Consider the following 22,956-nt stretch of genomic DNA (forward strand, 5'->3'; position numbering starts at 1 on the left):
TGAGGTCGAGGAGCCAGCCAATTAGCTCAATGTCGTCATCTGTCTTACACTACGTGTATTGCACACGACAAACACGTCAGCGCTCTATTACAGCGTTCTATAACAACGTCTGTTTCATAGTGAAACATTCTGAATAAAGTTCAAATTCTGTATTTAGTTTGGTTTGGTTAACCGACATTATTTTATCGCCCTACAAGACAATGGCGACACTTAAACACTTAAGCGCACCGACTTTTTAATGACAGAATACAATTGAATTATTGTCAGCATGTTGAATCGTGAGAAATGTAATTACAAACGTAAAAATAAATAATTGATGACAACAATAAATTTAAATCAGTTCCATATTTTCAGTTGAATTTTCCCCATTGAAGATGAATGGATAACTCAAACGTCGCCCCCTATTGGTGGAAATTAATTTAACTTCTAACAGACATCCTCCTTTTGACTTTGTGGGTACGTTTTCCCGTACATTTAAAAGCTATTTGAACCCGTGGACATGAAATAACACGCCTATAGTCACCTTTACGCTCCTACAGCATTACTCATTGTTTTCATCACATTGCAACTGCTCGCGAGTTAACAAGCTAGCGAGCTAACAAGCTAGGGAGCTAAAAAACTAGCCAGCTAACCAGTCAGTCAGCGTAAGCGAAGCCATGTGTGTCTTGTCAATAAAGTTTTAATTTTTACACTAGTTGTTACTGAGTTAATCGTGTATTTTCATGGTTTTATTATTTAACTTTTTTGTTCAAAATACCATTTTCACATATTTTTATATGATTGTCAACCGTTTTATTCCATTGTTTATTACCTTGACTATACTTTACTTTTATAAATTACCCTGCGATCTCAATATACTTCATGGTGTAAAATAAAATATTCAATGACATATTTATTTATAGTCAGACTCAGCTGTCCCACAGTTTAGGGTCTGAAACCAAATTCCTCGAAAGGGGCTGGACTTTGTTGGATGTTCTACTCTGGAGTTGCGGCAGGGGAGAGCCGGCAAGAGTCTACATGTGCTTTGTGGACTTGGAAAAGGCATTCGACCATGTCCCTCGCGGGGCCTTTTAGGGGGGTGCTCCGGAAATATGGAATTGGTGGAGCGCGACCGTCGTGGTGAAAAGAAAACTGAGCCACAAGGCGAAGCTCTCAATTTACCGGTCGATCTATGTTCCCACCCTCACCTATGGTGATGAGCTTTGGGTCATGACCGGAAGAATGAGATCACGGGTACAGGCGGCTGAAATGAGTTTCCTTCGTAGGGTAGCTGGACTCACCCTAAGAGACTTGGGCTTTGGCTTGGGCATTTAGTCCGGATGCCTCCCGGACGCCTCCCTGGTGAGGTGTTCCGGGCATTCCCGGCCGGGATTATGTCTCACAGCTGGCCTGGGAACCCCTTGGTGTCCTCCCGGTGGAGCTGGAGGAGGTGGCCGGGGACCGGGAAGTCTGAGATTGCTGCCCCCGCGACCCGGATAAGTGGAGGAAAATGGATGGATGGATGGGTATTAATTGGAGCGTCAATATTGTCTGGATATTTATCGTTCCCTCCTAATTCCAACACAGTGCTGGGATAGTTCCGCATTTTTTCTTGTATGTTTTAAGTCATTTCAAGTCAAAGCTACGGGGAAAAGAAAAGTAAAAGACAATGTAAGGATTTATACTTTTATTACCGGTATGGCTTAGAATTGGTTGACTTTCCTCCGGATGAAATGAAGCAACTCCATGTGGAACCAGGACCCGAGGCTATGATGTCACATACACTGTACGTCAAGTAGCAAAGAGATGCAAAAAATGATTCATAATTTACTGCCCTTTTTACTATATAATCCAAACACTGCCACTCATTGCAGGGAAGTCCAGCGCTCACCCAGCTCACTCAGCACTTCTGCATTTAGCATTGGATGGAGGATGTACCCCCCGCCCCACATGGTGGATGGAAACATCCAAAGCTGCCATTTGTACACACGAAAACGAAGCCTTCACCTGAAGGTTGGCTCTATGTACACGCGCCACACTGCAGCAAGCGCAAACAAACACAGCAGGCTTCGCTATGCACACATGAGATTTACACCCACAGAGTCTTGACACTTTAAAGACACACAGAGACACAGAAAAGGCAAAGCATGAAAGGAAGACCTTCAACAGACACAAACGTACATCAACACGTCGTACGGCCAGCTCAACATGGACTGAAACCGACTCAAACGGCTCAAACCTCACCCCACCCAGTGGTTCCCGACAGCGCTTTGGATGGCAAAAAGACCCACTCCTTCTTTTTTACAACTTCTATTGATGCCAAGACAACACTGCATCTCAGCTCTGTCATGCTAATTCATTTGTTGCTCTTTTTACCCGTTTTTCATGTTTTTTCCTAATATTTCAACCGTGTTCTTCACCCATCTGTGAACTTCGTCCATGTATTATTTGGACTTTAATTCCCTTAATATTAGAACGTCTTCCACAACCAAAGTTGTCCAAAGTTCTCATAATGTACATTTTTTTCTTAAATATTTTAAATCTATGCTGCAATTTCCCCTCATAATATGACAAGTTTATTCTCATAATATTTTTCTCTTAACATTTATATTCTCGTAAAATGATATTTCAACTGTCTTCTTAAGTAATCTTTGTAAATTCTGACTTTATTGGCATAATATTTGGACTTTTCCATGTTATTACTTTCCCAGATAATATGAGGAGTTTATGCTCATCAAATCTCAGCTCTTTATTTGTTTCTCTAATTTTCCAACTAGTTCAACTTCCTTGCTATAAATTCTTCTCATAATTTTGACTTTATTCCAATATTTAGAACTTTTCCCGCACCCTGATCTAAAATGTTATTTTACTCCAAATATTGGGATTATTATGAAATGATATTTTTCAAATGTGCGGCGGCCGATGGAAAACAAGGAAGCGGCCCACCTTTACAAAAAGGTACGTGAGTTTGACCTCCATGCTTTTTCTCTTCCTCGCCACTAAACAATTCAAGTCCGCCTCTGCCATGCAAGTCTTTGTCTGCGTTCAGTCGGCTGGTGGATTTAAAAAAAGGGCAACAGGACGAGAGACGGCGTGTGCCGCACACGCTGTATGCGTCCACGCAGCAAGCCCCCTGATTGGCCAGCAGCCCTGGGTTGCTCCTCCCCTCCTACATCACGTTCTCAAAGAGCTGCATGGATCTCATCATGGTTTCATCCTGGGAACACAGGCAGCAGGTAAACACGCTGGAATGATGTACATGCAGTACATACAATATACATACAGTACCCATAGTACCATAGTACATACAGTACATACAACATACATACAGTACCCATAGTACAATAGTACATACAGTACATACAATATACATACAGTACCCATAGTACCATAGTACATACAGTACATACAACATACATACAGTACCCATAGTACAATAGTACATACAGTACATACAATATACATACAGTACCCATAGTACCATAGTACATACAGTACATACAACATACATACAGTACCCATAGTACATACAGTACATACAATATACATACAGTACCCATAGTACCATAGTACATACAGTACATACGATATACATACAGTACCCATAGTACCATAGTACATACAGTACATACAATATACATACAGTACCCATAGTACCATAGTACATACAGTACATACAATATACATACAGTACCCATAGTACCATAGTACATACAGTACATACAATATACATACAGTACCCATAGTACCATAGTACATACAGTACCCATAGTACACACAGTACATACATTACAGTATATACAGTACACACTGTACACATAATACACATAGTACATACAGTACCCACATTACAGTACATACAGTACATACAGTACACACAGTACCCATAGTACACACAGTACATATAGTACCCACATTACAGTACATACAGTACATGCAGTACCCATAGCACATACGTACTTACAGTACCCATAATACATACAGTATTTACAGTACCGTACATGCAGTACATACTGTACATACTACAGTACCGTACATGCAGTACATACATTACTACAGTACTACACTGCTTACAGTACATACAGTACATAGAGTACATAAAGTACTACACTACATACAGTACTGCACTACATACACTACACACAGTACATAGAGTACATAGAGCACATGAAGTACTACACTACATACACTACATACAGTATTGCACTTCATACACTACATACACTACACACAGTACATAGAGTACAAACATTTTTAAAATGTCATCTCTATGCTTCTAGAAATTGCATGTTGACGTATTAAAATTTTATTCTCCAAAATTGTTGCCTTTTTTGGTCATCATATGATGGCTGGTTGTTGTAAATATTTCAACTTTATTCTTGGAAAATGACTGCTGTTTTTTTCCCTTTTTGCTGTTTTTCATTGCCAATTAAAAACGGTAGGAAGGAAGGAGGAACACGTACCTCCTGGCAGGCCAGAACAAACTCCTCCAAAGTCACCACCCCGTCCTTGTTTTTGTCCATTTTCTGGGGCAAAACAGCAGATTGCGGGTGAGCGGAGTCGAACACGACACACGGAGCCCCAAACTACAGACACACCTGGAAGAAGATGTCCACGTGTTGCTGTGGCACATCTCCCTTCAGTGCTGGGTAGGTGTACTTGCCCATCATGTCGTAAATGGCCTTCACGATCTCCGTCATCTCCTGCAAAAGGAACCATGAACACTGACTTCCTGCACAGACTTTGGAAGAGGGGAGGGGCCAACGAGCTAATGAGGAGCGGAAGGGGGGCGAGGGGTGGAGGGATGGGAGAGGAGGGTATTGGGGGGGCAGGGGGTCACCATAGCCCACCATGACGCACCATGGTTACCCATGGCCCACCATGGCCCATCAAGCCCCACCATGGCCCACCATGACCCACCATGGTTACCCATGACCCACCATGGCCCACCATGGCCTACCAAAACCCATCATGGCCCACCATGGCCCACCATGACAGAACCATGACCCACCATGGTTACCCATGACCCACCATGGCCCACCATGGCCTACCAAAACCCATCATGGCCCACCATGGCCCACCATGACAGAACCATGGCCCACCATGGCCCACCATGACCCATTATGGTCCACTCTGACCCACCCTGACAGAACCATGGCCCACCATGACCCACCATGGCAGAACCATGGCCCACCACAACCCACTATGACAGAACCATGACCCACCATGACCCATTATGGCCCACCATGACCCACCATGACCCATTATGGTCCCCTATGACCCACCATGACAGAACCATGACCCACCATGACCCATTATGGTCCACTATGACCCACCATGACAGAACCATGGCCCACCATGACCCACCATGGCCCACCATGACCCATTAGGGTCCACTATGACCCACCATGACAGAACCATGGCCCACCATGACCCACCATGGCCCACCATGACCCACCATGGCCCACCATGAACCATTATGGTCCACTATGACCCACCATGACAGAACCATGGCCCACCATGACCCACCATGCACGTCCTCACCTCCCTGTTGATGTAGCCATCTCTGTTGATGTCATAAAGGTGGAAGGTCCACTCCAGTTTTTCCCTCAGGGTTCCCCTCAGGAGGATGGACAGGCCCACTACAAAGTCCTGGCAGCCAGAGAAGATATCATCAGTGCGTCAGTGAGTCTTTCCCCCAGCATGCGGTTGAACGTGCTGTCACCTTAAACTTGATGGAGCCGTTGTTGCTGGTGTCGAAAGCGTTGAAAAGGTAATGCGCGTACATGCTCGCATCTGCAGCCCAAAACACCAAAAAGACCTGAGAGGCCTGTTCCCAACACATAAAGAGCGCCGACGCGGGCCAGTATTTACCTCCGTGGGGGAAAAACTGTGCATAAATGTGCTTGAAGGTCTCCTCGTTTACCACTCCGCTGGGACATTCCTGGGGAGAGGAAGCAAGCTGGTTAAGATGTCAAATGTGGAATATTTCTCTGTGATTACATTCTTGAAGCCGCGGTAGAGGATCTGGAGCTCCTGCTTGCTGAAGTTGGTTTGGGCTTCCAGCTGATCCAGACCCTCCGGCCGGTGGCAGACGGTCGTCATCTCCAGCTCCTCGTCCGTTTTATCTGCAAGGACAGCCACGACTTAGCAAGCTGACAGAACGCTCGCTGGGACGCGAAGGGCTGGCGGTTGATGATGTGACAACATGGCGGACGGCTGGGACGGGCCTGTGGGTAAATGTTTGTCTGGGAAACGTCAGCACGCAGACGCAATTTCATGAGCAAACATCCCAGAGAACGGAATGGCCGCCTTCTCTGCTGCCTTTGGACTCGCAGATCCCAATCCGATGTCTGTTTCAGCCTGAGAGAGGAGAATCCTTGAAAACACAAATCAGCTCCATCTCGGACGCCTTTATTCATATATTCATAACTTTTTTGGAGCTCTTTTTATTTTTTACACTTTTATTGAATTTGCTTGTCAATGTTTTTTTTTCCTGAAATATTAATTGTTTAGACCTTTGTTTGCTTTTCTGGATTGTTAATTTGCTCCGTATTTTATATGTTTTGTGAAATATTGATTTGTTTAGTTCATTGGCTCCATCTCTTGTTGGTGTTTGTTTCAATGTTTGTTGATGTTGATTTTCTGAAATGTTAGGTAGCTTCACCCCGCCCCTAAATTATGTTCTTAAGCCCCCGTAAATAATTTGATATTTTTATTGGTCTTTTTAATTTTAATTTGAAAATGTTAAAAAATTAACACTGCAAAAGCATGTATTAGCCTACTACTTGTAGTAGTAACAATAATCAGAAGAATAATGATGATAGTAATAATAATAGGCTAATTAATGATATTCATTCATTCATTTTCGAGAGGCGGGGTACACCCTGGACTGGTGGCCAGCCAATCACAGGGCACATATAGACAAACAACCATTCACACTCACATTCATACCTATGGACAATTTGGAGTGGCCAATTAACCTAGCATGTTTTTGGAATGTGGGAGAAAACCCACGCATGCAACATGCAAACTCCACACAGAGATGGCCGAGGGTGGAATTGAACCCTCGTCCTCCTAGCTGTGAGGTCTGTGCGCTAACCACTAGACCGCCGTGCCACCCTAATTAATGATATAATAATGATTATTATATAATTGATTGGGGACTCTGGTTCCCTCCCACATTCCAAAAACATGCTAGGTTAATTGGCCACTCCAAATTGTCCATAGGTATGAATGTGAGTGTGAATGGTTGTTTGTCTATATGTGCCCTGTGATTGGCATAATCACAGGGCACATAATGTCATAATTTCAACTTTTCAGCTCATAATTATGAATTTTCTATCTCATCTAATAATTCTGCCTGTATCTCATAATTTAGAATTTTTATCTATTTCAACTTTTTAGCTCATAATTTTGACTTTATGTAATAATTTTGAATTTTTATCTCATGATTTTGACATTTTATCTCACAATTTCAACTTGTTAGCTCATAATTTTGACATTTTATCTAATAATTTTGAATTATTATCTAAAAATTGTGACTTTTTATTTGATAATTTAAATTTTTTCATCATAGTGGAGTTTGCATGTTCTCCCCGTGCATGCGTGGGTTTTCTCCGGGTACTCCGGTTTCCTCCCACATTCCAAAAACATGCTAGGTTAATTGGCCACTCCAAATTGTCCATAGGTATGAATGTGAGTGTGAATGGTTGTTTGTCTATATGTGCCCTGTGATTGGCTGGCCACCAGTCCAGGGTGTACCCCGCCTCTCGCCCAAAGACAGCTGGGATAGGCTCCAGCACCTCCAGCGACCCTGGTGAGGATAAGCGGTAGAAAATGAATGAATGAATGAATATAATTGATCGCCCTGTGCCCCCCCGTCCTCAGAACCGAGTGACGCCCCTGATGTTGAGTGAAATGTCCAAACACGATGACGTGTATTCTAGCAACGTGGCGTCATGGTTGGTTCCATTATTTGAAGAAAAAAAAAAAGAGTGAAAGAGTAAAAAAAAAAGGTGTGGAACTGAAATCGTCAGGCGTTGATGAGATGAAGGTGAGATGGCGAGGTCACGCGGCTAAGCCATAGCTTTCTTCTCTCGCCGCCTCCAGGATGAAAAGCAACATCTTGAAATAACTGCTTCCCAACCGCCGCCAAAAGCTGCAAAGTAGTGATTATAGCAATCACCCTCAGCGGCCGCAGCATTAAAAGAAAAAAGACGGCTGAGCTTGACGAGGAGCGTGTGCCGGGAGGGAAGTGATGGAGATAATTAGAAATGTGTCAGGTGGCCACGACAGCCTGGAGGAAAAGCATCGCTTGTGAATGACACCAGCTTGAGGTGTTTACACAAACATTATCCGCCGCTGTTTGTTTGTCTCACGGTTGCCTCATGCCAATGCTCCAACCGCTTGGAGAGTGTGACAATGCTAGCTAATTTTCTCTTATTATACTGTATTGGGCGATAGGAGTGCAAATGTGACTGTAGGGGTGTTATTTAATGTCTAGAGGGCTCTAATTATGTTAAAAAGAAGGTGGTAAACAAACTTTTGTTGCTCTAACTATGAAAATTGGCTTGCTGAGTGATTGGCTGAAGTATCAAAATATTGATATTTTGAATCAATTTCAGAGCATGAAGATCGATATCGTATCGATAAATATCGATATTTCACTGTCGATCCAAACATCACTACTCACAGCACTGGCCTGTACATCTACAAGCAAGAGTCTTATTATTTTCTCTAATCATGTCTACTATATTGGCTGTAGGGGTGCTATTTCATGCCTAGAGGGCTCTAATAATGTGAAAAAACACATTTTGAAAGCTGCAAACAGGTATTTCATCCACAATAACACACCTGTTCATCAAGTTGGTGTCAATAGTGGGGGGGGGGTCTTAAAATACAGCTCTTTCCACAAGACCAACTTTAACGATGATTGTATTTTTCATAATATTCCACAGCCCACATTGAATATCCACGGCCTCTTATATTTATGTCTCATCCTCATCACACAGGTTGCCGCCGTGTTTCCAATCTTCTTCATCACGCTGCAACAAATTCACCATTCATCCCCGACACATCGTTGTTCACTCTCTTCTGGCCCTTCAATCCAGTCGCCATGACAACAGGCTTCTCAAGCGTGAGGGGAGAGAGAGAGAGAGAGAGAGGTATGATATGTGAGCTGTGTGTTAATTCACATGCAACCCTTGTTTCCCTTCCTTCGCTCCTGTCCAAACCTGGTCGGGGCGCCTACGTGTGTCCCTGTGCACGTATCGCCGCCACAGAGTCAGGGACAGTGATTGTGCTCGCCACTTTTATGTGCAAGGACACCCTGCCTGATGGCACACTGCAATCTCTCCATCATAACCACAGTGCATGAGATATGACTCACTACAGTACGGAGGGGGGATTTAAACGGTATACTCCCATTAATGGGTGGCATTAACGTTAATTGGCATGTTTTCATTAACTGGGAAGACAACAGGAAGACAGAAGACGACGTTGCAAGTTAAGCAAGCACATGTTGCACAGAGAAGCACTTCCATAAGGTTGACGTACCTCTTGTTGGTCTCCTCTGCTTGGTTTGCATGGTCAAAGTTCCCACCACTGCACCCATACTGTCACCGTGGTAACCGGCTCTGGACAATCCTAACAATTCTTTTTCTTTTCCACGTTGCTGTCGTCCTGTCGCTCCCGCTTGGTCTCCCTACAATTTACCCCCTGGATTATTTCACCTCATGCCTTTTTCGCACAGCGTCGACTCTCCTGTGTCAGATGCTTCCCTTGGATTCCTCATCTCATGCTCCGAACGCGCACTCATAAAACACACAGCAGCCGATCCTGCCTCCCGTGCGCCACTCCCTCTTTCCTGTGGCTCCCTCCGCTCATCTGTCAGCCTGCCCCGTCTCCCCACTCCCCCCTTCCAGCTCCCTGCCTGCCCACGGCTTCACAGCGTATCCAACTGATGCAGCGCTCGCTGAAAGTCAATAACAGCTGGCAAAGGATTTCTGAAACTGACGTATAATAGTAGTTTCTCACTAACTTCTAACTTCCTTGCTATATTTGCACGTATGCGCGTCAAGGGTGACTCTGCTGCTGGCTCCAAAATTGATGAGAGACGAAACACGCTCATTAAAAGGTTCAATTTCATGCTGAATGGTTAGTTAATTTAGGGGTCAACATGTGTCTGTGAGGGACAGACAGTGAAGGACAGACTCACATGCCCAGACACCCAAGCCTATTGGAATCAGGTGCTAAGCATGTGGAGGACTTCTGCAAGTAGTATTCTGTGAGAACATGTCATTATAAAGGCAAAATATGAGAAGAATACATTTAGAATATTAGGTAGAAAAAAAGCCTAAAAGACTAAAAACAAAAACAAAACTGTATAGTAAATATTATGGAATTTGGGTTGGGTAAAAGTAATAATATAATAATAATTATCATTATTATATCAATAGTAAATATTATTAAATATTAATAATTATCATTATTATATCAATAGTAAATATTATTAAATATTAATATTTAATTAATATTAAATGTTATATATTAAATCATAATATTATTATAATATTATAATAATGAAGTCAATAAGTCAAAATATTGTGAGAATAAAAACACAATATTTAAAAAATGTACAACAAAAGGTTAAAATATTGTGGGAGGAGGCCAATTAAAAACAGAAAAAAGCTTAACGTACAGAGAAAAATCATACTCAACATGGGTTGGTTTAAAAAATGTTGGGTTGGTTTAAAAAGTGACCCCCGCATCTCTCGATCTTTTTTTAAAAGTATGTGGCCCTTGGTGGAAAAGGTTTAGCCACCCCCCACTATGAGAAATCGTTCTAAATGTGCATATTTAAAACAGAGATGACGAAAGGCAGACTCACATGCCCAAACACCCAAGCCTATTGGAATCAGGTCATAAACATGTAGAATTTATCGTTTTTGAACATCACATAAATTTAAGGTTGCGCATTGCTCCTCAAGGGACTGGAGTGCTACTGAATATTCATGTAAATCCATGTCATAAAATGTTACCATGTGCTTTCGGAGAAAAGCTGCACTAATACTGAAGTGTCCTGTTGTGCTATGCGAGTCGCACTTCATTTAACGTATCATATCATCTGCACAGCTTGATCAAAAATTCTTCCTTATTAACATACGGCAAGGATAACTCACCATCCTCATTAAAAATGTGCAATGCGGGTTTGAATATTACAATACTTGACATTGACTGAGGTGAAGCGTCTCTGCACCGCAATCTATCTTTTGCTGTGTGTGAGAAAGTGAATGATTGCTTGAGAAAAGCTCTACTTGTAAAAAATTCATGGATACACGTTTTTTTTCCCCTTTTCACTGCAGCTCCAGCTTCTGCTGTTCTTGAAAAGAAGTACAGTACATAAGTAAGTTATGATTATAGTAGCTTAAACCCATAAACGGAATCTATTATTGTCTTGTTATGCAAGACTTAAAGACATGATTGCAAAACACAAAGTGATGGTGACGACCAACCCGTCTAAAAAAACGTCAGAGAAATATGATGTAGCATCAGCGCATACCACAGCACCGCATGACTCAAACGAAGCGCCTGGAAGGAAAGATCAATATACAACGGCAAAAGCAGGGGGAGGAAGACGGAGGACAGGGCGGTCAGGGACAACGGTGAAAACGTGTTGTGAAGTCGAGCAATGTCCACTGACCTCCACGACACGGAAGCCTGGCCAGCTGGGAACCGAGTAACCGAGGTAAACCCGTACCGGCTCAAGCAGCCTGCGGACCACTGGCCTTCGGCACATTCTAGAAATACGATTAAATCCTCAAAGGTTATTGAATGCTATGGGGGTCATGGATTCTGTGCGCTGTTACAAGGAGATCAGAGAGGAGCTTCAACGCCTGCAAGACAACCAAAGGGTTAAAAGTAAGGAGTAGTTCTCTTTTTAAGAATCTTTCTTGTATTTCATTTTTTATGACTTGCCAACCGTCCCATACTGAGTGGACTCGGGATGCGCTTCGTCCCTTACTAGCGTGAGAATCCAAACTTGGGTCTGTAAAATGCAGATTCCGTGGATGACAGATTGTCACAGGCTAAGCCAATCAATGCCAGCGTATCTGATCACTCGCCAACCTGTCAATTGCGCTGCTGTTCTCCTTTTCCGGCATCTTTGTTTACACACTTTCTCTGGCGGTCACTCTGCCCCACGTTGGCAGCAGCTCGCTGGCTGTCAGCCTAGCTTCTGATCTAGTCAAATGTGCCTTTTTATCACAATGACTGACACAATTAATTAGTTAGGAGCTCATTTTTTGTCCCACAGGGACATCATGTTTACTGTATGAGGTACGTGTAACTTACTTTTATCAACTTTGCTTTCTTATTATAATCACAGCAATCACAGCGGTCTCCAACAGGTAGCTTGTGAGCTACTATCTGATTTTGAGCAGCTCACCAAAGAATATTTGCTTAAACGCTTTAGTATTTTTTTCCAACAGTTCAATTCAGACATGATGCATCTTTGGGTCAAATAGGTTAAAATATGTTTCACACAGACAGAGGCAAACAATAATAATAAGGTATTTGTTTTCCGGGAGCTGACAACCCTATATCTTTTTTCGTAATTATCCCTTTTATTTATATTATTGAACTATATTACTATTTTACTCTATTGCTATTGTGTTTTAACTTACATGTCACAAAATGTCGTTTGCCAGGCCAGTAGGCTACTTCCTGGTTCATTCATTAGAAGTGACTTCAGACAAAAGGCGGACTACACTGTACTAAAGTCAGACACACTCAGCAACTTTTTAAACACTATCGCCCACCTTAGTTCGGCAAAAGTAGAGAACATTTCCAACATTACGCATTCATTTCGCCATCGCGACAGCGTTGTCACCAACAGCAACACAAAACTTCCTCATTATCAACCAATCATCGTCACGGCGAGCGAGGTGCGTTCATCAACAGCGGAATTCTGGCCATCAACATTACAACACAGGAAGGATGTATTTTTTAATGATATGTGTTCTGTTTGAATATTGACTTTTTCGGGCGGACTACACTGTACTAAAGTCTTTAGGTCTCGACAGACACACACAGCAGCCTTTTAAACACTATCGCACACCTTAGTACTGCAAAAGGTGTGAACAGCTCCGAACGTCATACATTCGCTTCGACGTAGCGCTATCCACAAAGGCAACACAACACTTCCTTATTATTAACCAATCACCGTCACGGCGAGCGAGGTGCGTTCACGAACAGCGCAATTCTGGCCATCAAAATTACAACAACAGAGGAAGGAGGAAAGAAGCGATTTAGCAGATCAAATGGAAACAAATGGAAACAATATGGAAACAATATCACATATTTGCCAGTCAATCACAGTTACAGATTGTTGCATTCAAATTCAAATAGATAGATGAATATGCACCAAAAGTGGATAGGTAATAAACTAAACCCAAAACATCACATATTTAGGCGCTAATGCTCAGTTTTGACTTGTGATAGATGTTTGCAGCAGTGTAGAATTGACACAACATCCACAATTTATGTGTTCCTAATGTTTTGATAACAGACATTTTGAAAAATGTCCAACTGGATCACATTCGATTGTGTTTTGCACCTTCTCTTGTTGCCCAAACCCGTCCTATTCTATTGCATGACATTGTTTCTTCTACATTTTATAGCTCATCGCTTTCTCGCCAGAGGGGTGAAAAAAACCCCAACCCAGCTCGGCATTCAGAGCGCTATCAGAGACCGAGGCAGTTCCCTTGACAGATGTTTGCCATCTCAAACTGCGTTTCAGCACCGTCTCACGCTGCACAGAGCCGCGCCAAGGCTGCTGCACTGCAGTATATAACTTCATTATCTTTTCATTATCGGCTCATATGCTGCAACACACCACCCATGCACGCGTGACCTCATCGCTGCCCGTTTTTACATGCAACAACAACAGTCTGGGAAACAAGTTCAGCATAACGTGATGCATGTAAAAAGAAATAGCCCATGAAGGCTGCGGAGGCTGCGGAGGCTGCTGAGGCTGCGGAGGCTTGGGCCCGGCACTAAAGATACGCTGGACTGTGATTAGTGTGTGGGTGATTGCATTGGCAGCGAGCAGCAACACAAGTGAGGCCAGCTGAAAGGCAATAAGATAGCGGTATATATCACCATCAATGACCCTACCTGCAAAGCTTTGTCAAATGGAAATGGACACTTCTTCTCTGGGAATTTGCCAACTGCAGGCTTTGCTGAATATTTCAAGACAAGGTGACACTTTGTTTTTGTCAGGAGACATTATGTCCGCTAATTACAAACCTAGAAAGGTGTGCTTATGTTGGGGTGACCAAAAACCAGCAATGAGATACTCAAGTGATACTCAAAGACGCCTTGTTACTAATATAATAATAACTGCAGTTGTCAGTTGATCAATGCTAAATTAAAATAGGGGTGTTATTTCATGTCTACAGGGCTCTAATAATGTTCACATTTGTATTTAGAAGGTCATAAACAGGTTTTATATGCCTAATGTGTCTTATTTTCTCTTATTATGTCTACTATATTGGGTAACAGGAGTGTAAAAGTGAATATAGGGGTGTTATTTCATGTCTAAAGGGCTCCATCATTTAGAAGGCACAAACAGGTTTCATATATCTAATATGTCTTATTTTCTCTTATTATGTCTACTGGGTAATATGAGTGTAAAAGTGAATATAGGGGTGTTATTTCAAGTCTAGAGGGCTCTAATAACATTAACATCTGTATTTAGAAGGTCATAAATAGGTTTTCTATGCCTAATATGTCTCAATTTCTCTTATTCTACCTACTATATTGGGTAATGGGGTGTAAAGGTGAATATAGGGGTGTTATTTCATGTTTAGAGGGCTCTAATAATGTTAACATCTGTATTTAGAAGGTCATAAACAGGTTTTCTATGCCTAATATGTCTTATTTTCTGTTATTATGTCTACTATATTGGGTAACAGGAGTGTAAAAGTGAATATAGGGGTGTTATTTCATATCTAGAGGGCTATATTGGGTAATAGGTGTGTAAAAGTGAATACAGGGGTGTTATTTCATGTCTAAACGGCTCTAATGTTAACATCTGTATTCAAAAGGTCATAAATAGGTTTTCTATGCCTAATATGTCTTATTTTCTCTTATTATGTCTACTATATTGGGTAACAAAAGTGTAAAAGTGAATATAGGGGTGTTATTTCATATCTAGAGGGCTCTAATAATGTTAACATCTGTATTTAGAAGGTAAACTGTTTTTATATGTATGCCTAATATGTCTTATTTTCTCTTATTATGTCTACTGGGTAATATGAGTGTAAATGTGACTATAGGGGTGTTATTTCATGTCTAGAGGGCTCTAATTTGAGAATTCCTTTGTTTAAAAAAACATATTTAGAGGGTGGTAAACAGGTTTTTTGTAAATAAGGAGCTGTTCCTATTAACCGTGCTAAACGAGGGCTGGCTGTAATGTTCCTCCAGAGAAGGGCTGGTCACGGTGCTCATGAGCCGCCATTGAATTATTGAATGTGTGTTTGTCCCCTCGCCGCGTCACCAGCACGCTCCGTGTTCCATGACATGTTCAACATGCGGTGAAGTCATGACGAGACAAAAGAGCTGCAGGAAGAATCAAGGTGTGGATGTCTTTCCGTAAGCATGAATTATGGACAACACAGCTTTCCAAAATAGAAAAGGCTGAATTCTACACTTGATAAGGAAATTGATGCTATTTCTATGAATATTCATACCTGGGGGTCAGCTGGTAGTCAATTGTTCACAGTCAATCAATGAAATGGGAAAAAATATGTAAACTAATTAACACTTTACGCATTAATATTTCTAATGTTTCTTTTTTTTGTATCTGTTGATTTGTCCTAATCAAACATCCTGAAGTGACAACTCTCTGCGAGGGACTCGGCTTCCTCCCTTACAATGTCAAAGTGCACTTTTTGTATTTGTTTGTATTTTTTGAGACATGCACATGCACACGTTCTAAAGGTATTAAAACAGCTAAAAAGAGGCAGCTTATTAATGCGCGTAATGGGCCACTCTATTAAAGCCCCAACAATGCTGTGAGCATGCAGTAGCAGGTACATTCATACATGTCAACATGTCATACCTACACTATTTTTACTACTACTACTAATACTACTACTAATAATAATATGTATAAATGTGGGCGGGAATGGTTGTTTGTCTATATGTTTGTCTTCCCCGCCTCTCACCCAAAGATAGCTGGGATAGGCTCCAGCATACCCCACTCTAGTGAGGATAAGCGGCATAGAAAATGGATGGATGGATGTTCTGATGCAGGCCGTGTTTCTACATGTTACTATTTTAAATAAATAAATGCCACGGGCCTCCACAAAACGAGTGATAACTGACAAACAATAAAACAAAATGGTAGAAATAAATAATCCCAAGAATAATCCTATAATAATAATCTAATACAGCAGAAAAGTGCATACTTGTGCAACTTTGCTGCTCAACTGAAGTCAAACTGAACCAACGAGGCCGCCATATTTACGTTGTAATGTAACACAGTGGCCAGCAGATGGCAGCAGAACTGTGCACAGCATCGCTCCAAGCAGAAAGACGTTGATGATCGTTTGCCCAATAAAGTAACACCAACACCAACACTCTGCCTTCACCACTTCCGACTAAAAGCATAACACACTGTTCAATGATGACCTTTCTGACAACATCAATCATACTTTTCTTGGTAAAGAATGACGATGGTGTACCAATCAATGACTGATACTGTTATGTGTACATTGAGGACAATGCAACAAATACCATTGAGCAAGGCAGGCCAAGGTAAAAATACATCTCAATGATGGTGGTTATATAAAAGTGTGTGGTGAGGTGATGTAAAAAATTAAACGCAGACACACACATACACACACACACACACACACACACACACACACACACACACACACACTGTGGGCTCCAGTTCACTGCTTTCACAGCTGAGGCAGAAGAAGAACAATGGGAATAAAATAAAGTAAAATAAAGAGCGAAATACACCAAGAAGCTCATGTGACCTTACACAAGAGTACACAGGTGTCCAAAGCACGGCCCGGGGGCCACTCATGGCCGGCAGCTGTTTTTTTATTGTCCCTCAGAAAATACAATTAAACAATAACACCAACAAATGTAACAAAAATTAGAATTAAGAAAAAATATTAACGCAGTAAAGTGTGTAAAGTGTATAGCATAAAAAATAGTCACGAGATGAGAAACAAACACAACAAAGAGAAAGTTGCAATTTTTGGAAAATCAAGTTGGGGAAAAATTGTAATGTTACAAAAAACGTAACACTCATACTATTACACACATTTGTAATTTTAAAAAATACAGATTAAATTTAAAAATTTTAAAAAAATATTTACAAATTTTAATAAAAAAATAAAAAACAGTAAATAAATGTAAAGTGGCCCCAGCATCAATTTATTATTATTTTTTTTATTTTACAAGAATAAAGACCAAGTGTCAAGTCACAATATTGCAATATATAATACTGAATTCATAAAATTGAAAAAAAGTTGCAATTGCAATTGAGTTGTCATATGAGAAACAAAACAAAGAAAGTTGCGATTATTGAAAATGAAGTTGGGAAAAAGTTTGAATATTGTGACAATAAAGTCAAAATGTTACGACAATAAAGTCATCATATTGGAATAAATACAAAACAAGAAAAAAGTGTCCCGTAAGATAAAAATGTCATATTAATATACAGTAAAGTCTCGTTATATCGATATTCTCGGGAGTTGGAAAAAATACCGATATAACCGGACTATCCATATATCCGATCCTGCGCCGAACTGCATTAAAAGTGGGCAATAATGCACTCGACATTGTTCTATAATATAGAAGAATGTCGAGCAGCTTAAATCAATCTTTGCTTAAGGATTTCAATACCAAAAAAGAACACGGCGAACGGCTGCTTCCAGTCAACTTTATTTTTCACACTTCCACCACCAGAGCGCAGCACACACACCGATTCCCGCACTTCCTGGTTCACAGGTCATGCTCAACCCGCCCCACATATCTGGCCAAACACTTGCCTGTATAGAATCTATACACACAAGAGAAACCACGAACGCCAGCATGTACATATGAAAAACAGTGATTATTGCAAGCGATAAAAAGATATCTGAATACAACACAATTAAATACATGTACTTGTACGCTTGTGTCTTCGTTGGAATAGGTGTGTATGCTATGTCAGTTGGTTCTTCTGTTGCAGGCATGTGTTTGGCCAGCTATGTGGGGCGGGTTGAGCATGACCTGTGAACCAGGAAGTGCGAGAATCGGTGTGTGTGCTGCGCTCTGGTGGTGGAAGTGTGAAAAATAAAGTTGACTGGAAGCAGCCGTTCGCCGTGTTCTTTTTTGGTATTGAAATCCTTAAGCAAAGATTGATTTAAGCTGCTTTTGTATCGATATAAGCAGACCAATTTGGCTGGCGGGAGATGAAAAGGGCATCGTAGTAACCGGATTATCATAACAACCGGGTATCGTACTAACGGAACTAATTATATCATAAAAGACTAGAAATTTGCTGGGAAATGAAAATAGTATCGTAATAAGTAGTAATTCGTTATAACCAATATCGATATAACAAGACTTTACTGTAATAAGCTTTGCTAAAAAGCTGAGTGTTTTTCTTCTGATCGGGCCGACATGGGTTCAAAATATTTAACAGTGGCACCCGCATCCTTTCGCTTTTTAATATGTGAAAAAGTTTGGACACCCCTGGTGTGGTAGATGAGCTTTTTGTGAGAGTGTCCTGCTTAAAGGTGCTTCCATTGGCCTTTCCTGTAAGAATGTAAGAAAGTACCCCCCTCCCAACATGATTCAGGCTCGTATCAGCTTCTCCCTGAGCCCGGCTCTTTTTAGCCTTCAATGTTTAAATGATGAAGATGAACACGGATGCTGCGGCGTTTGCAAGTGGAGCGTTTTAAAAGGTGACTAAGCTAACGTTCGTGCTTGCTGTCGCTGTGCATGTGTGCAAGCAAATAAGGCAAAAAATGTCAAAGATGAGTTCCTTAAATGTTCGGGTTTACCTGTGTGCATGTGTGGGGTGGGAGTGAAGGTGGGCCGTGGTGGTGGTGGTGTACTCTTCCATGCATATGATAGCAGGCATGCAGAGGCGTATGCTATAGGATATATATCATGGCTGAACTGCTACAATACACACCAAAGGGAGTGCTTTTTTTAACATATGCATGCATGCTGTATTTACAGTACGTTCACACGAGCATACACACTGTACATACTGTATATCATAGCATCAATACTTCATTGAAAACATATGCATCCAGGCATGACTGACACATACAGGTCACAGCACAGCATTTAAATACCAGCATTGTGCTTTTCTAAGCCTGTCAAAAGATCTCGCAAGATTAAAACGTCACAAAAATGGTCTGGCGTTGATGAGTAAATAAAGGAAAAATTAAGTTTGAATATTCCCACAATGAACTGTAATCATGATAAGAATATAATCTTAATATGACAATAAAAAGATTCAAAAAGTGTAATTGGAGGATAAAAATGTTCCTACTGATGTACGCTTTGCCACAGATAACAACCAAGTTGAGTTGCAGGAAAGTTTGGGCACCAGTGATGGGTGTCCAAAGTGCGGCCTGTGGGCCATTCGCGGCTCTCGGCACAAGTCAAACATGATTTACTGTCTGGAGAGTGTTGGATACCTTTGGAGAGGGTTCCCGAAAGCAGCCGCTGAACAGATTGGATCAACTTGAGCACCCCCTGCTGGCAGCGGCTGGTACAACCCGCCATCCTTGGTCACAAGCTGGGAGAGACCGGCTTCTTCTTCTGGATTTCAAAGCCAAACACAAAGACTGGCAGCGTTTTTGGTGTATGGCAGCCGAGGTTCTTTAACACACCAAAGTCCAAGAAAAGTAGAAGAAAGTGCTGACGTGTGTTTGAATTCTCATGGAATCTACTTTGTTTTCCCAAGCCAGCCTCTGGCGCTCAGGAAAGTTGGGAAGCCAGCAGCCAAAAAGTGCCAGAATTCCCACCTTGGCAGGAACAGCAAAGAACTCCAAGATTCAGTCCCTCAAAGCGAGGCGTGAAGGAGCGTACAGGTTGTACCTGAAGATGATTACTCTCTGCTCTTTTCAGAAAAACCTCATCTTCATCCTCTCAAAGCGTCTCGCTCCTAACCTCGCATTTTATTTTCTCATCTGCAGCGAGGGACTCGGCGGAGGCTCGATGGAGCCCCTGGTGCTTGGAACAGATTTGTCAACAGCACTTAGCCACCTCCTCCTCCTCGTCCTCCTCCGCTCCTCCATAGCAGCTCCATCCCTCCCTCTCTTACAATGTCTGTCTAGTCTTTAAAGGAAAAGTGCACTTTTTTATTTTACCCATCATCCACAATCCTTATGTGAGACATGCGTATGGATGAGTTCTAAAGATATAAAAACAGCTAAAAAAAGGCATCTAATTAATTCATGATGGCATGTCATACTTACACTTACTCTGCTAACACACATTGTTTTCACATAGCAACACAGAAAGGAACGCTACGCTAACTTATGCTAAACAGAAACACATCTCCGCTAATGTAGTTCTTGGGTAACAATGTCGCTGAAGCACGTGTTGGAAATGGCACCTTGCTGGGGCTTTTCGGAAGGCTTGAGGCGGGATAGGTGCGTCCCATCACGTTCGTCCTTGGCTGCCTCTTTTTAGCTGTGTTTATGTCTTTAGACGGCACAGAGACCAGAAAGAACTGAAAGCTCCAATCATACAGTAAATGGGGTGTTTTTATATATTCCGGCTACCCAGAGGAAGTAGTTTGTGTATTCACGTGACCGCAAGCCAACAATCAGTTCCACCAGGAAACGACTCCAAAAGCGGTTATGTAATCTTGCAGGTTGCTTGCGGAGACGGAGCTCTTTTTGTGTGCGAGTTTCTCGCTCCACTCAAGTGGGAAATGCTGAGAGATGGTTGCTAGCTCCCTCTCTCTCTTGCAGCTTTTTGTTTGTTTGCCCGCTAACTACTTGAACAGACCCCCCCCCCCAACTGTCATTTCATATTTTTGGTGATGATCTGAATGGGAGACCAGGCTCAGCTGGTCTTGCTTGTCTCCCGCTGAACATGGATGGATTCTTTCATTTCCACAAATTATAACTTCATTTTTTCTTTTTCTTTTATTTTTTTAACCTTTAATATTTCCACTTCATGCTTCGAAAATTATTTCCCGATATAATATTGTGAAATGACTACTTTTTTGTGGTCAATTACAACTTTTTCTTTTCATATTTTGACCTTATTCTTGTAAAATGACTGAGGATTTTTCCATTATTGGCTTTGTGTTTTACTGAATTGTACTTCTCTTGTTAAATCATAAGTTATCTGTAGATTTATTTATTATTATTATTATTATTATTATTATTATTATTATTATTATTATTATTATTATTATTATTATTATTATTATTATTAGATTGATTCCACAAATGGCCCCTGGCTGCACTTTAGACGAAAAAAGTGCAAAATCTCAACACTTCTAAAAATGGTAGGATATTTAGTGGTATTATCACATGTACTGTATGTACGTTAGTACCAGCTTCTGGTCTATTTTGGGAAGGGGTCGTGAAGGAACCCCCCCCCCAATAAAAATTATTGGAATCAAAATTTCCAATTCTTCTCTTTTTCCATTATGCCCTTTTCACCAATTTCTACCACGTTCCTTTAATATGATCTCTTAACATACACAAGTTGCAACAGTACAAGCTATACATATTCATTCATTCATTTTCTACTGCTTTTCTTCAAGAGGGTTGCGGGTGGTGCTGGAGCCTATCCCAGCTGTCTTGGAGCGAGAGGCGGGGTACACCCTGGACTGGTGGCCAGCCAATCACAGGGCACATAGAGACAAACAACCATTCACACTCACATTCATACCTATGGACAATTTGGAGTGGCCAATTAACCTAGCATGTTTTTGGAATGTGGGAGGAAACCGGAGAAAACCCACGCATTCACAGAGGGTGGAATTGAACCCTGATCTGCGCGCTAACCACTTGTCCGCCGTGCAGCCCCCAAGCTATACATACTGTACTTAAAAACCCTTTATGAGCATACCACCATGCTTGATGCTTCAGCCCTCCAAGCGCAAGTGCCTTGTTTTCATTTTCATTTCGCCAAATGCTTAGCAAAGCTGGCATAGATACAGGGTCGCTGCCTGGGGGTGTAATGGTACAGCTGCTACCTCTTAAGACAAAGAGCGTGGGTTTGATCCCAGTCTTCAGGAGTAAAAAAAACTGTTAATTTGTTGTCTTGCAGTAAAAAAAATTATTCACATGACTCCAAAACTTGCGTTCCATAGTTTGAATGGGTCATATGCTTATGATGGTAGTCCTTGACGTGACATGGATGTCATGATCAGAGCTCCGGCCTAAGAAAGTCTATTTTAAAGCACACCTACACAGTCAGGTCTCCTACGGCTGGGGGAATATTTCTATTGTACTTGACAAACGCCGTCCTGCTGCGCTCCGCTCGGGGACAATTTGGCTCCACAGACACCAACCTGGACTTCATTCAAACGCAGTATTTACACTCTCCTACTGCCGACTGAAATAGCTGGAGAGAAATTAAAATGATTTTTCCTTCTCCACACCACCCACACACTTGCATAATGTGTGCATAATGCATTTAAACACTGCAATGCCACTGGCCGCTCCCCAAAATAATTATACTATTTAACATGGTCACTATATTAGTTGATTTCTTCTTCTTTGGGTGTGATGGTATGATTTTAGCACGTGGGAGCCCCCCCCCCACCAACACCACCCACTTCAACTAAGTCATGAAAAAAAATCCCATTTGAGTGCCTGAATATAAATAGTTGCATTTCTAAACTGTAATGGATGAGTAGAGTATAATCATCTCAATAAGACAGCAAACTACAGCCCGGGGGCCACATGTGGCCCACCAAGA

General features: G+C 41.7%; 1 protein-coding gene across 4 annotated transcripts; it reads right to left on the reverse strand.

Annotated features, from left to right (window-relative positions):
• Positions 1-2,538: 2,538 nt before the first annotated feature.
• Positions 2,539-20,257, reverse strand: kcnip1b (Kv channel interacting protein 1 b). Of its 4 annotated transcripts, none has more exons than XM_058078340.2 (8): positions 19,704-20,249; positions 5,983-6,107; positions 5,854-5,923; positions 5,705-5,775; positions 5,524-5,631; positions 4,578-4,682; positions 4,443-4,505; positions 2,539-3,196 (listed from the first exon to the last, which is right to left on the reverse strand). In XM_058078340.2, the coding sequence occupies exons 1-8, from the start codon at positions 19,789-19,791 to the stop codon at positions 3,149-3,151; spliced, it is 678 nt and encodes a 225-aa protein (XP_057934323.2). In that variant the 5' UTR covers positions 19,792-20,249; the 3' UTR covers positions 2,539-3,148. The 4 variants fall into 4 exon arrangements, with proteins under 4 accessions (XP_057934323.2, XP_057934324.2, XP_057934321.2 ...); XM_058078341.2 differs by lacking the exon at positions 19,704-20,249 and adding an exon at positions 9,538-9,874; XM_058078338.2 differs by having other exon boundaries at positions 5,705-5,923; positions 19,704-20,257.
• Positions 20,258-22,956: the final 2,699 nt, after the last annotated feature.

The sequence above is a fragment of the Doryrhamphus excisus genome, linkage group LG1 (genome assembly GCF_037039965.1).
Source record: "Doryrhamphus excisus strain RoL-2023G ecotype Guam linkage group LG1, RoL_Dexc_Guam_v1.1, whole genome shotgun sequence".
Lineage (NCBI taxonomy): Eukaryota > Metazoa > Chordata > Actinopteri > Syngnathiformes > Syngnathidae > Doryrhamphus > Doryrhamphus excisus.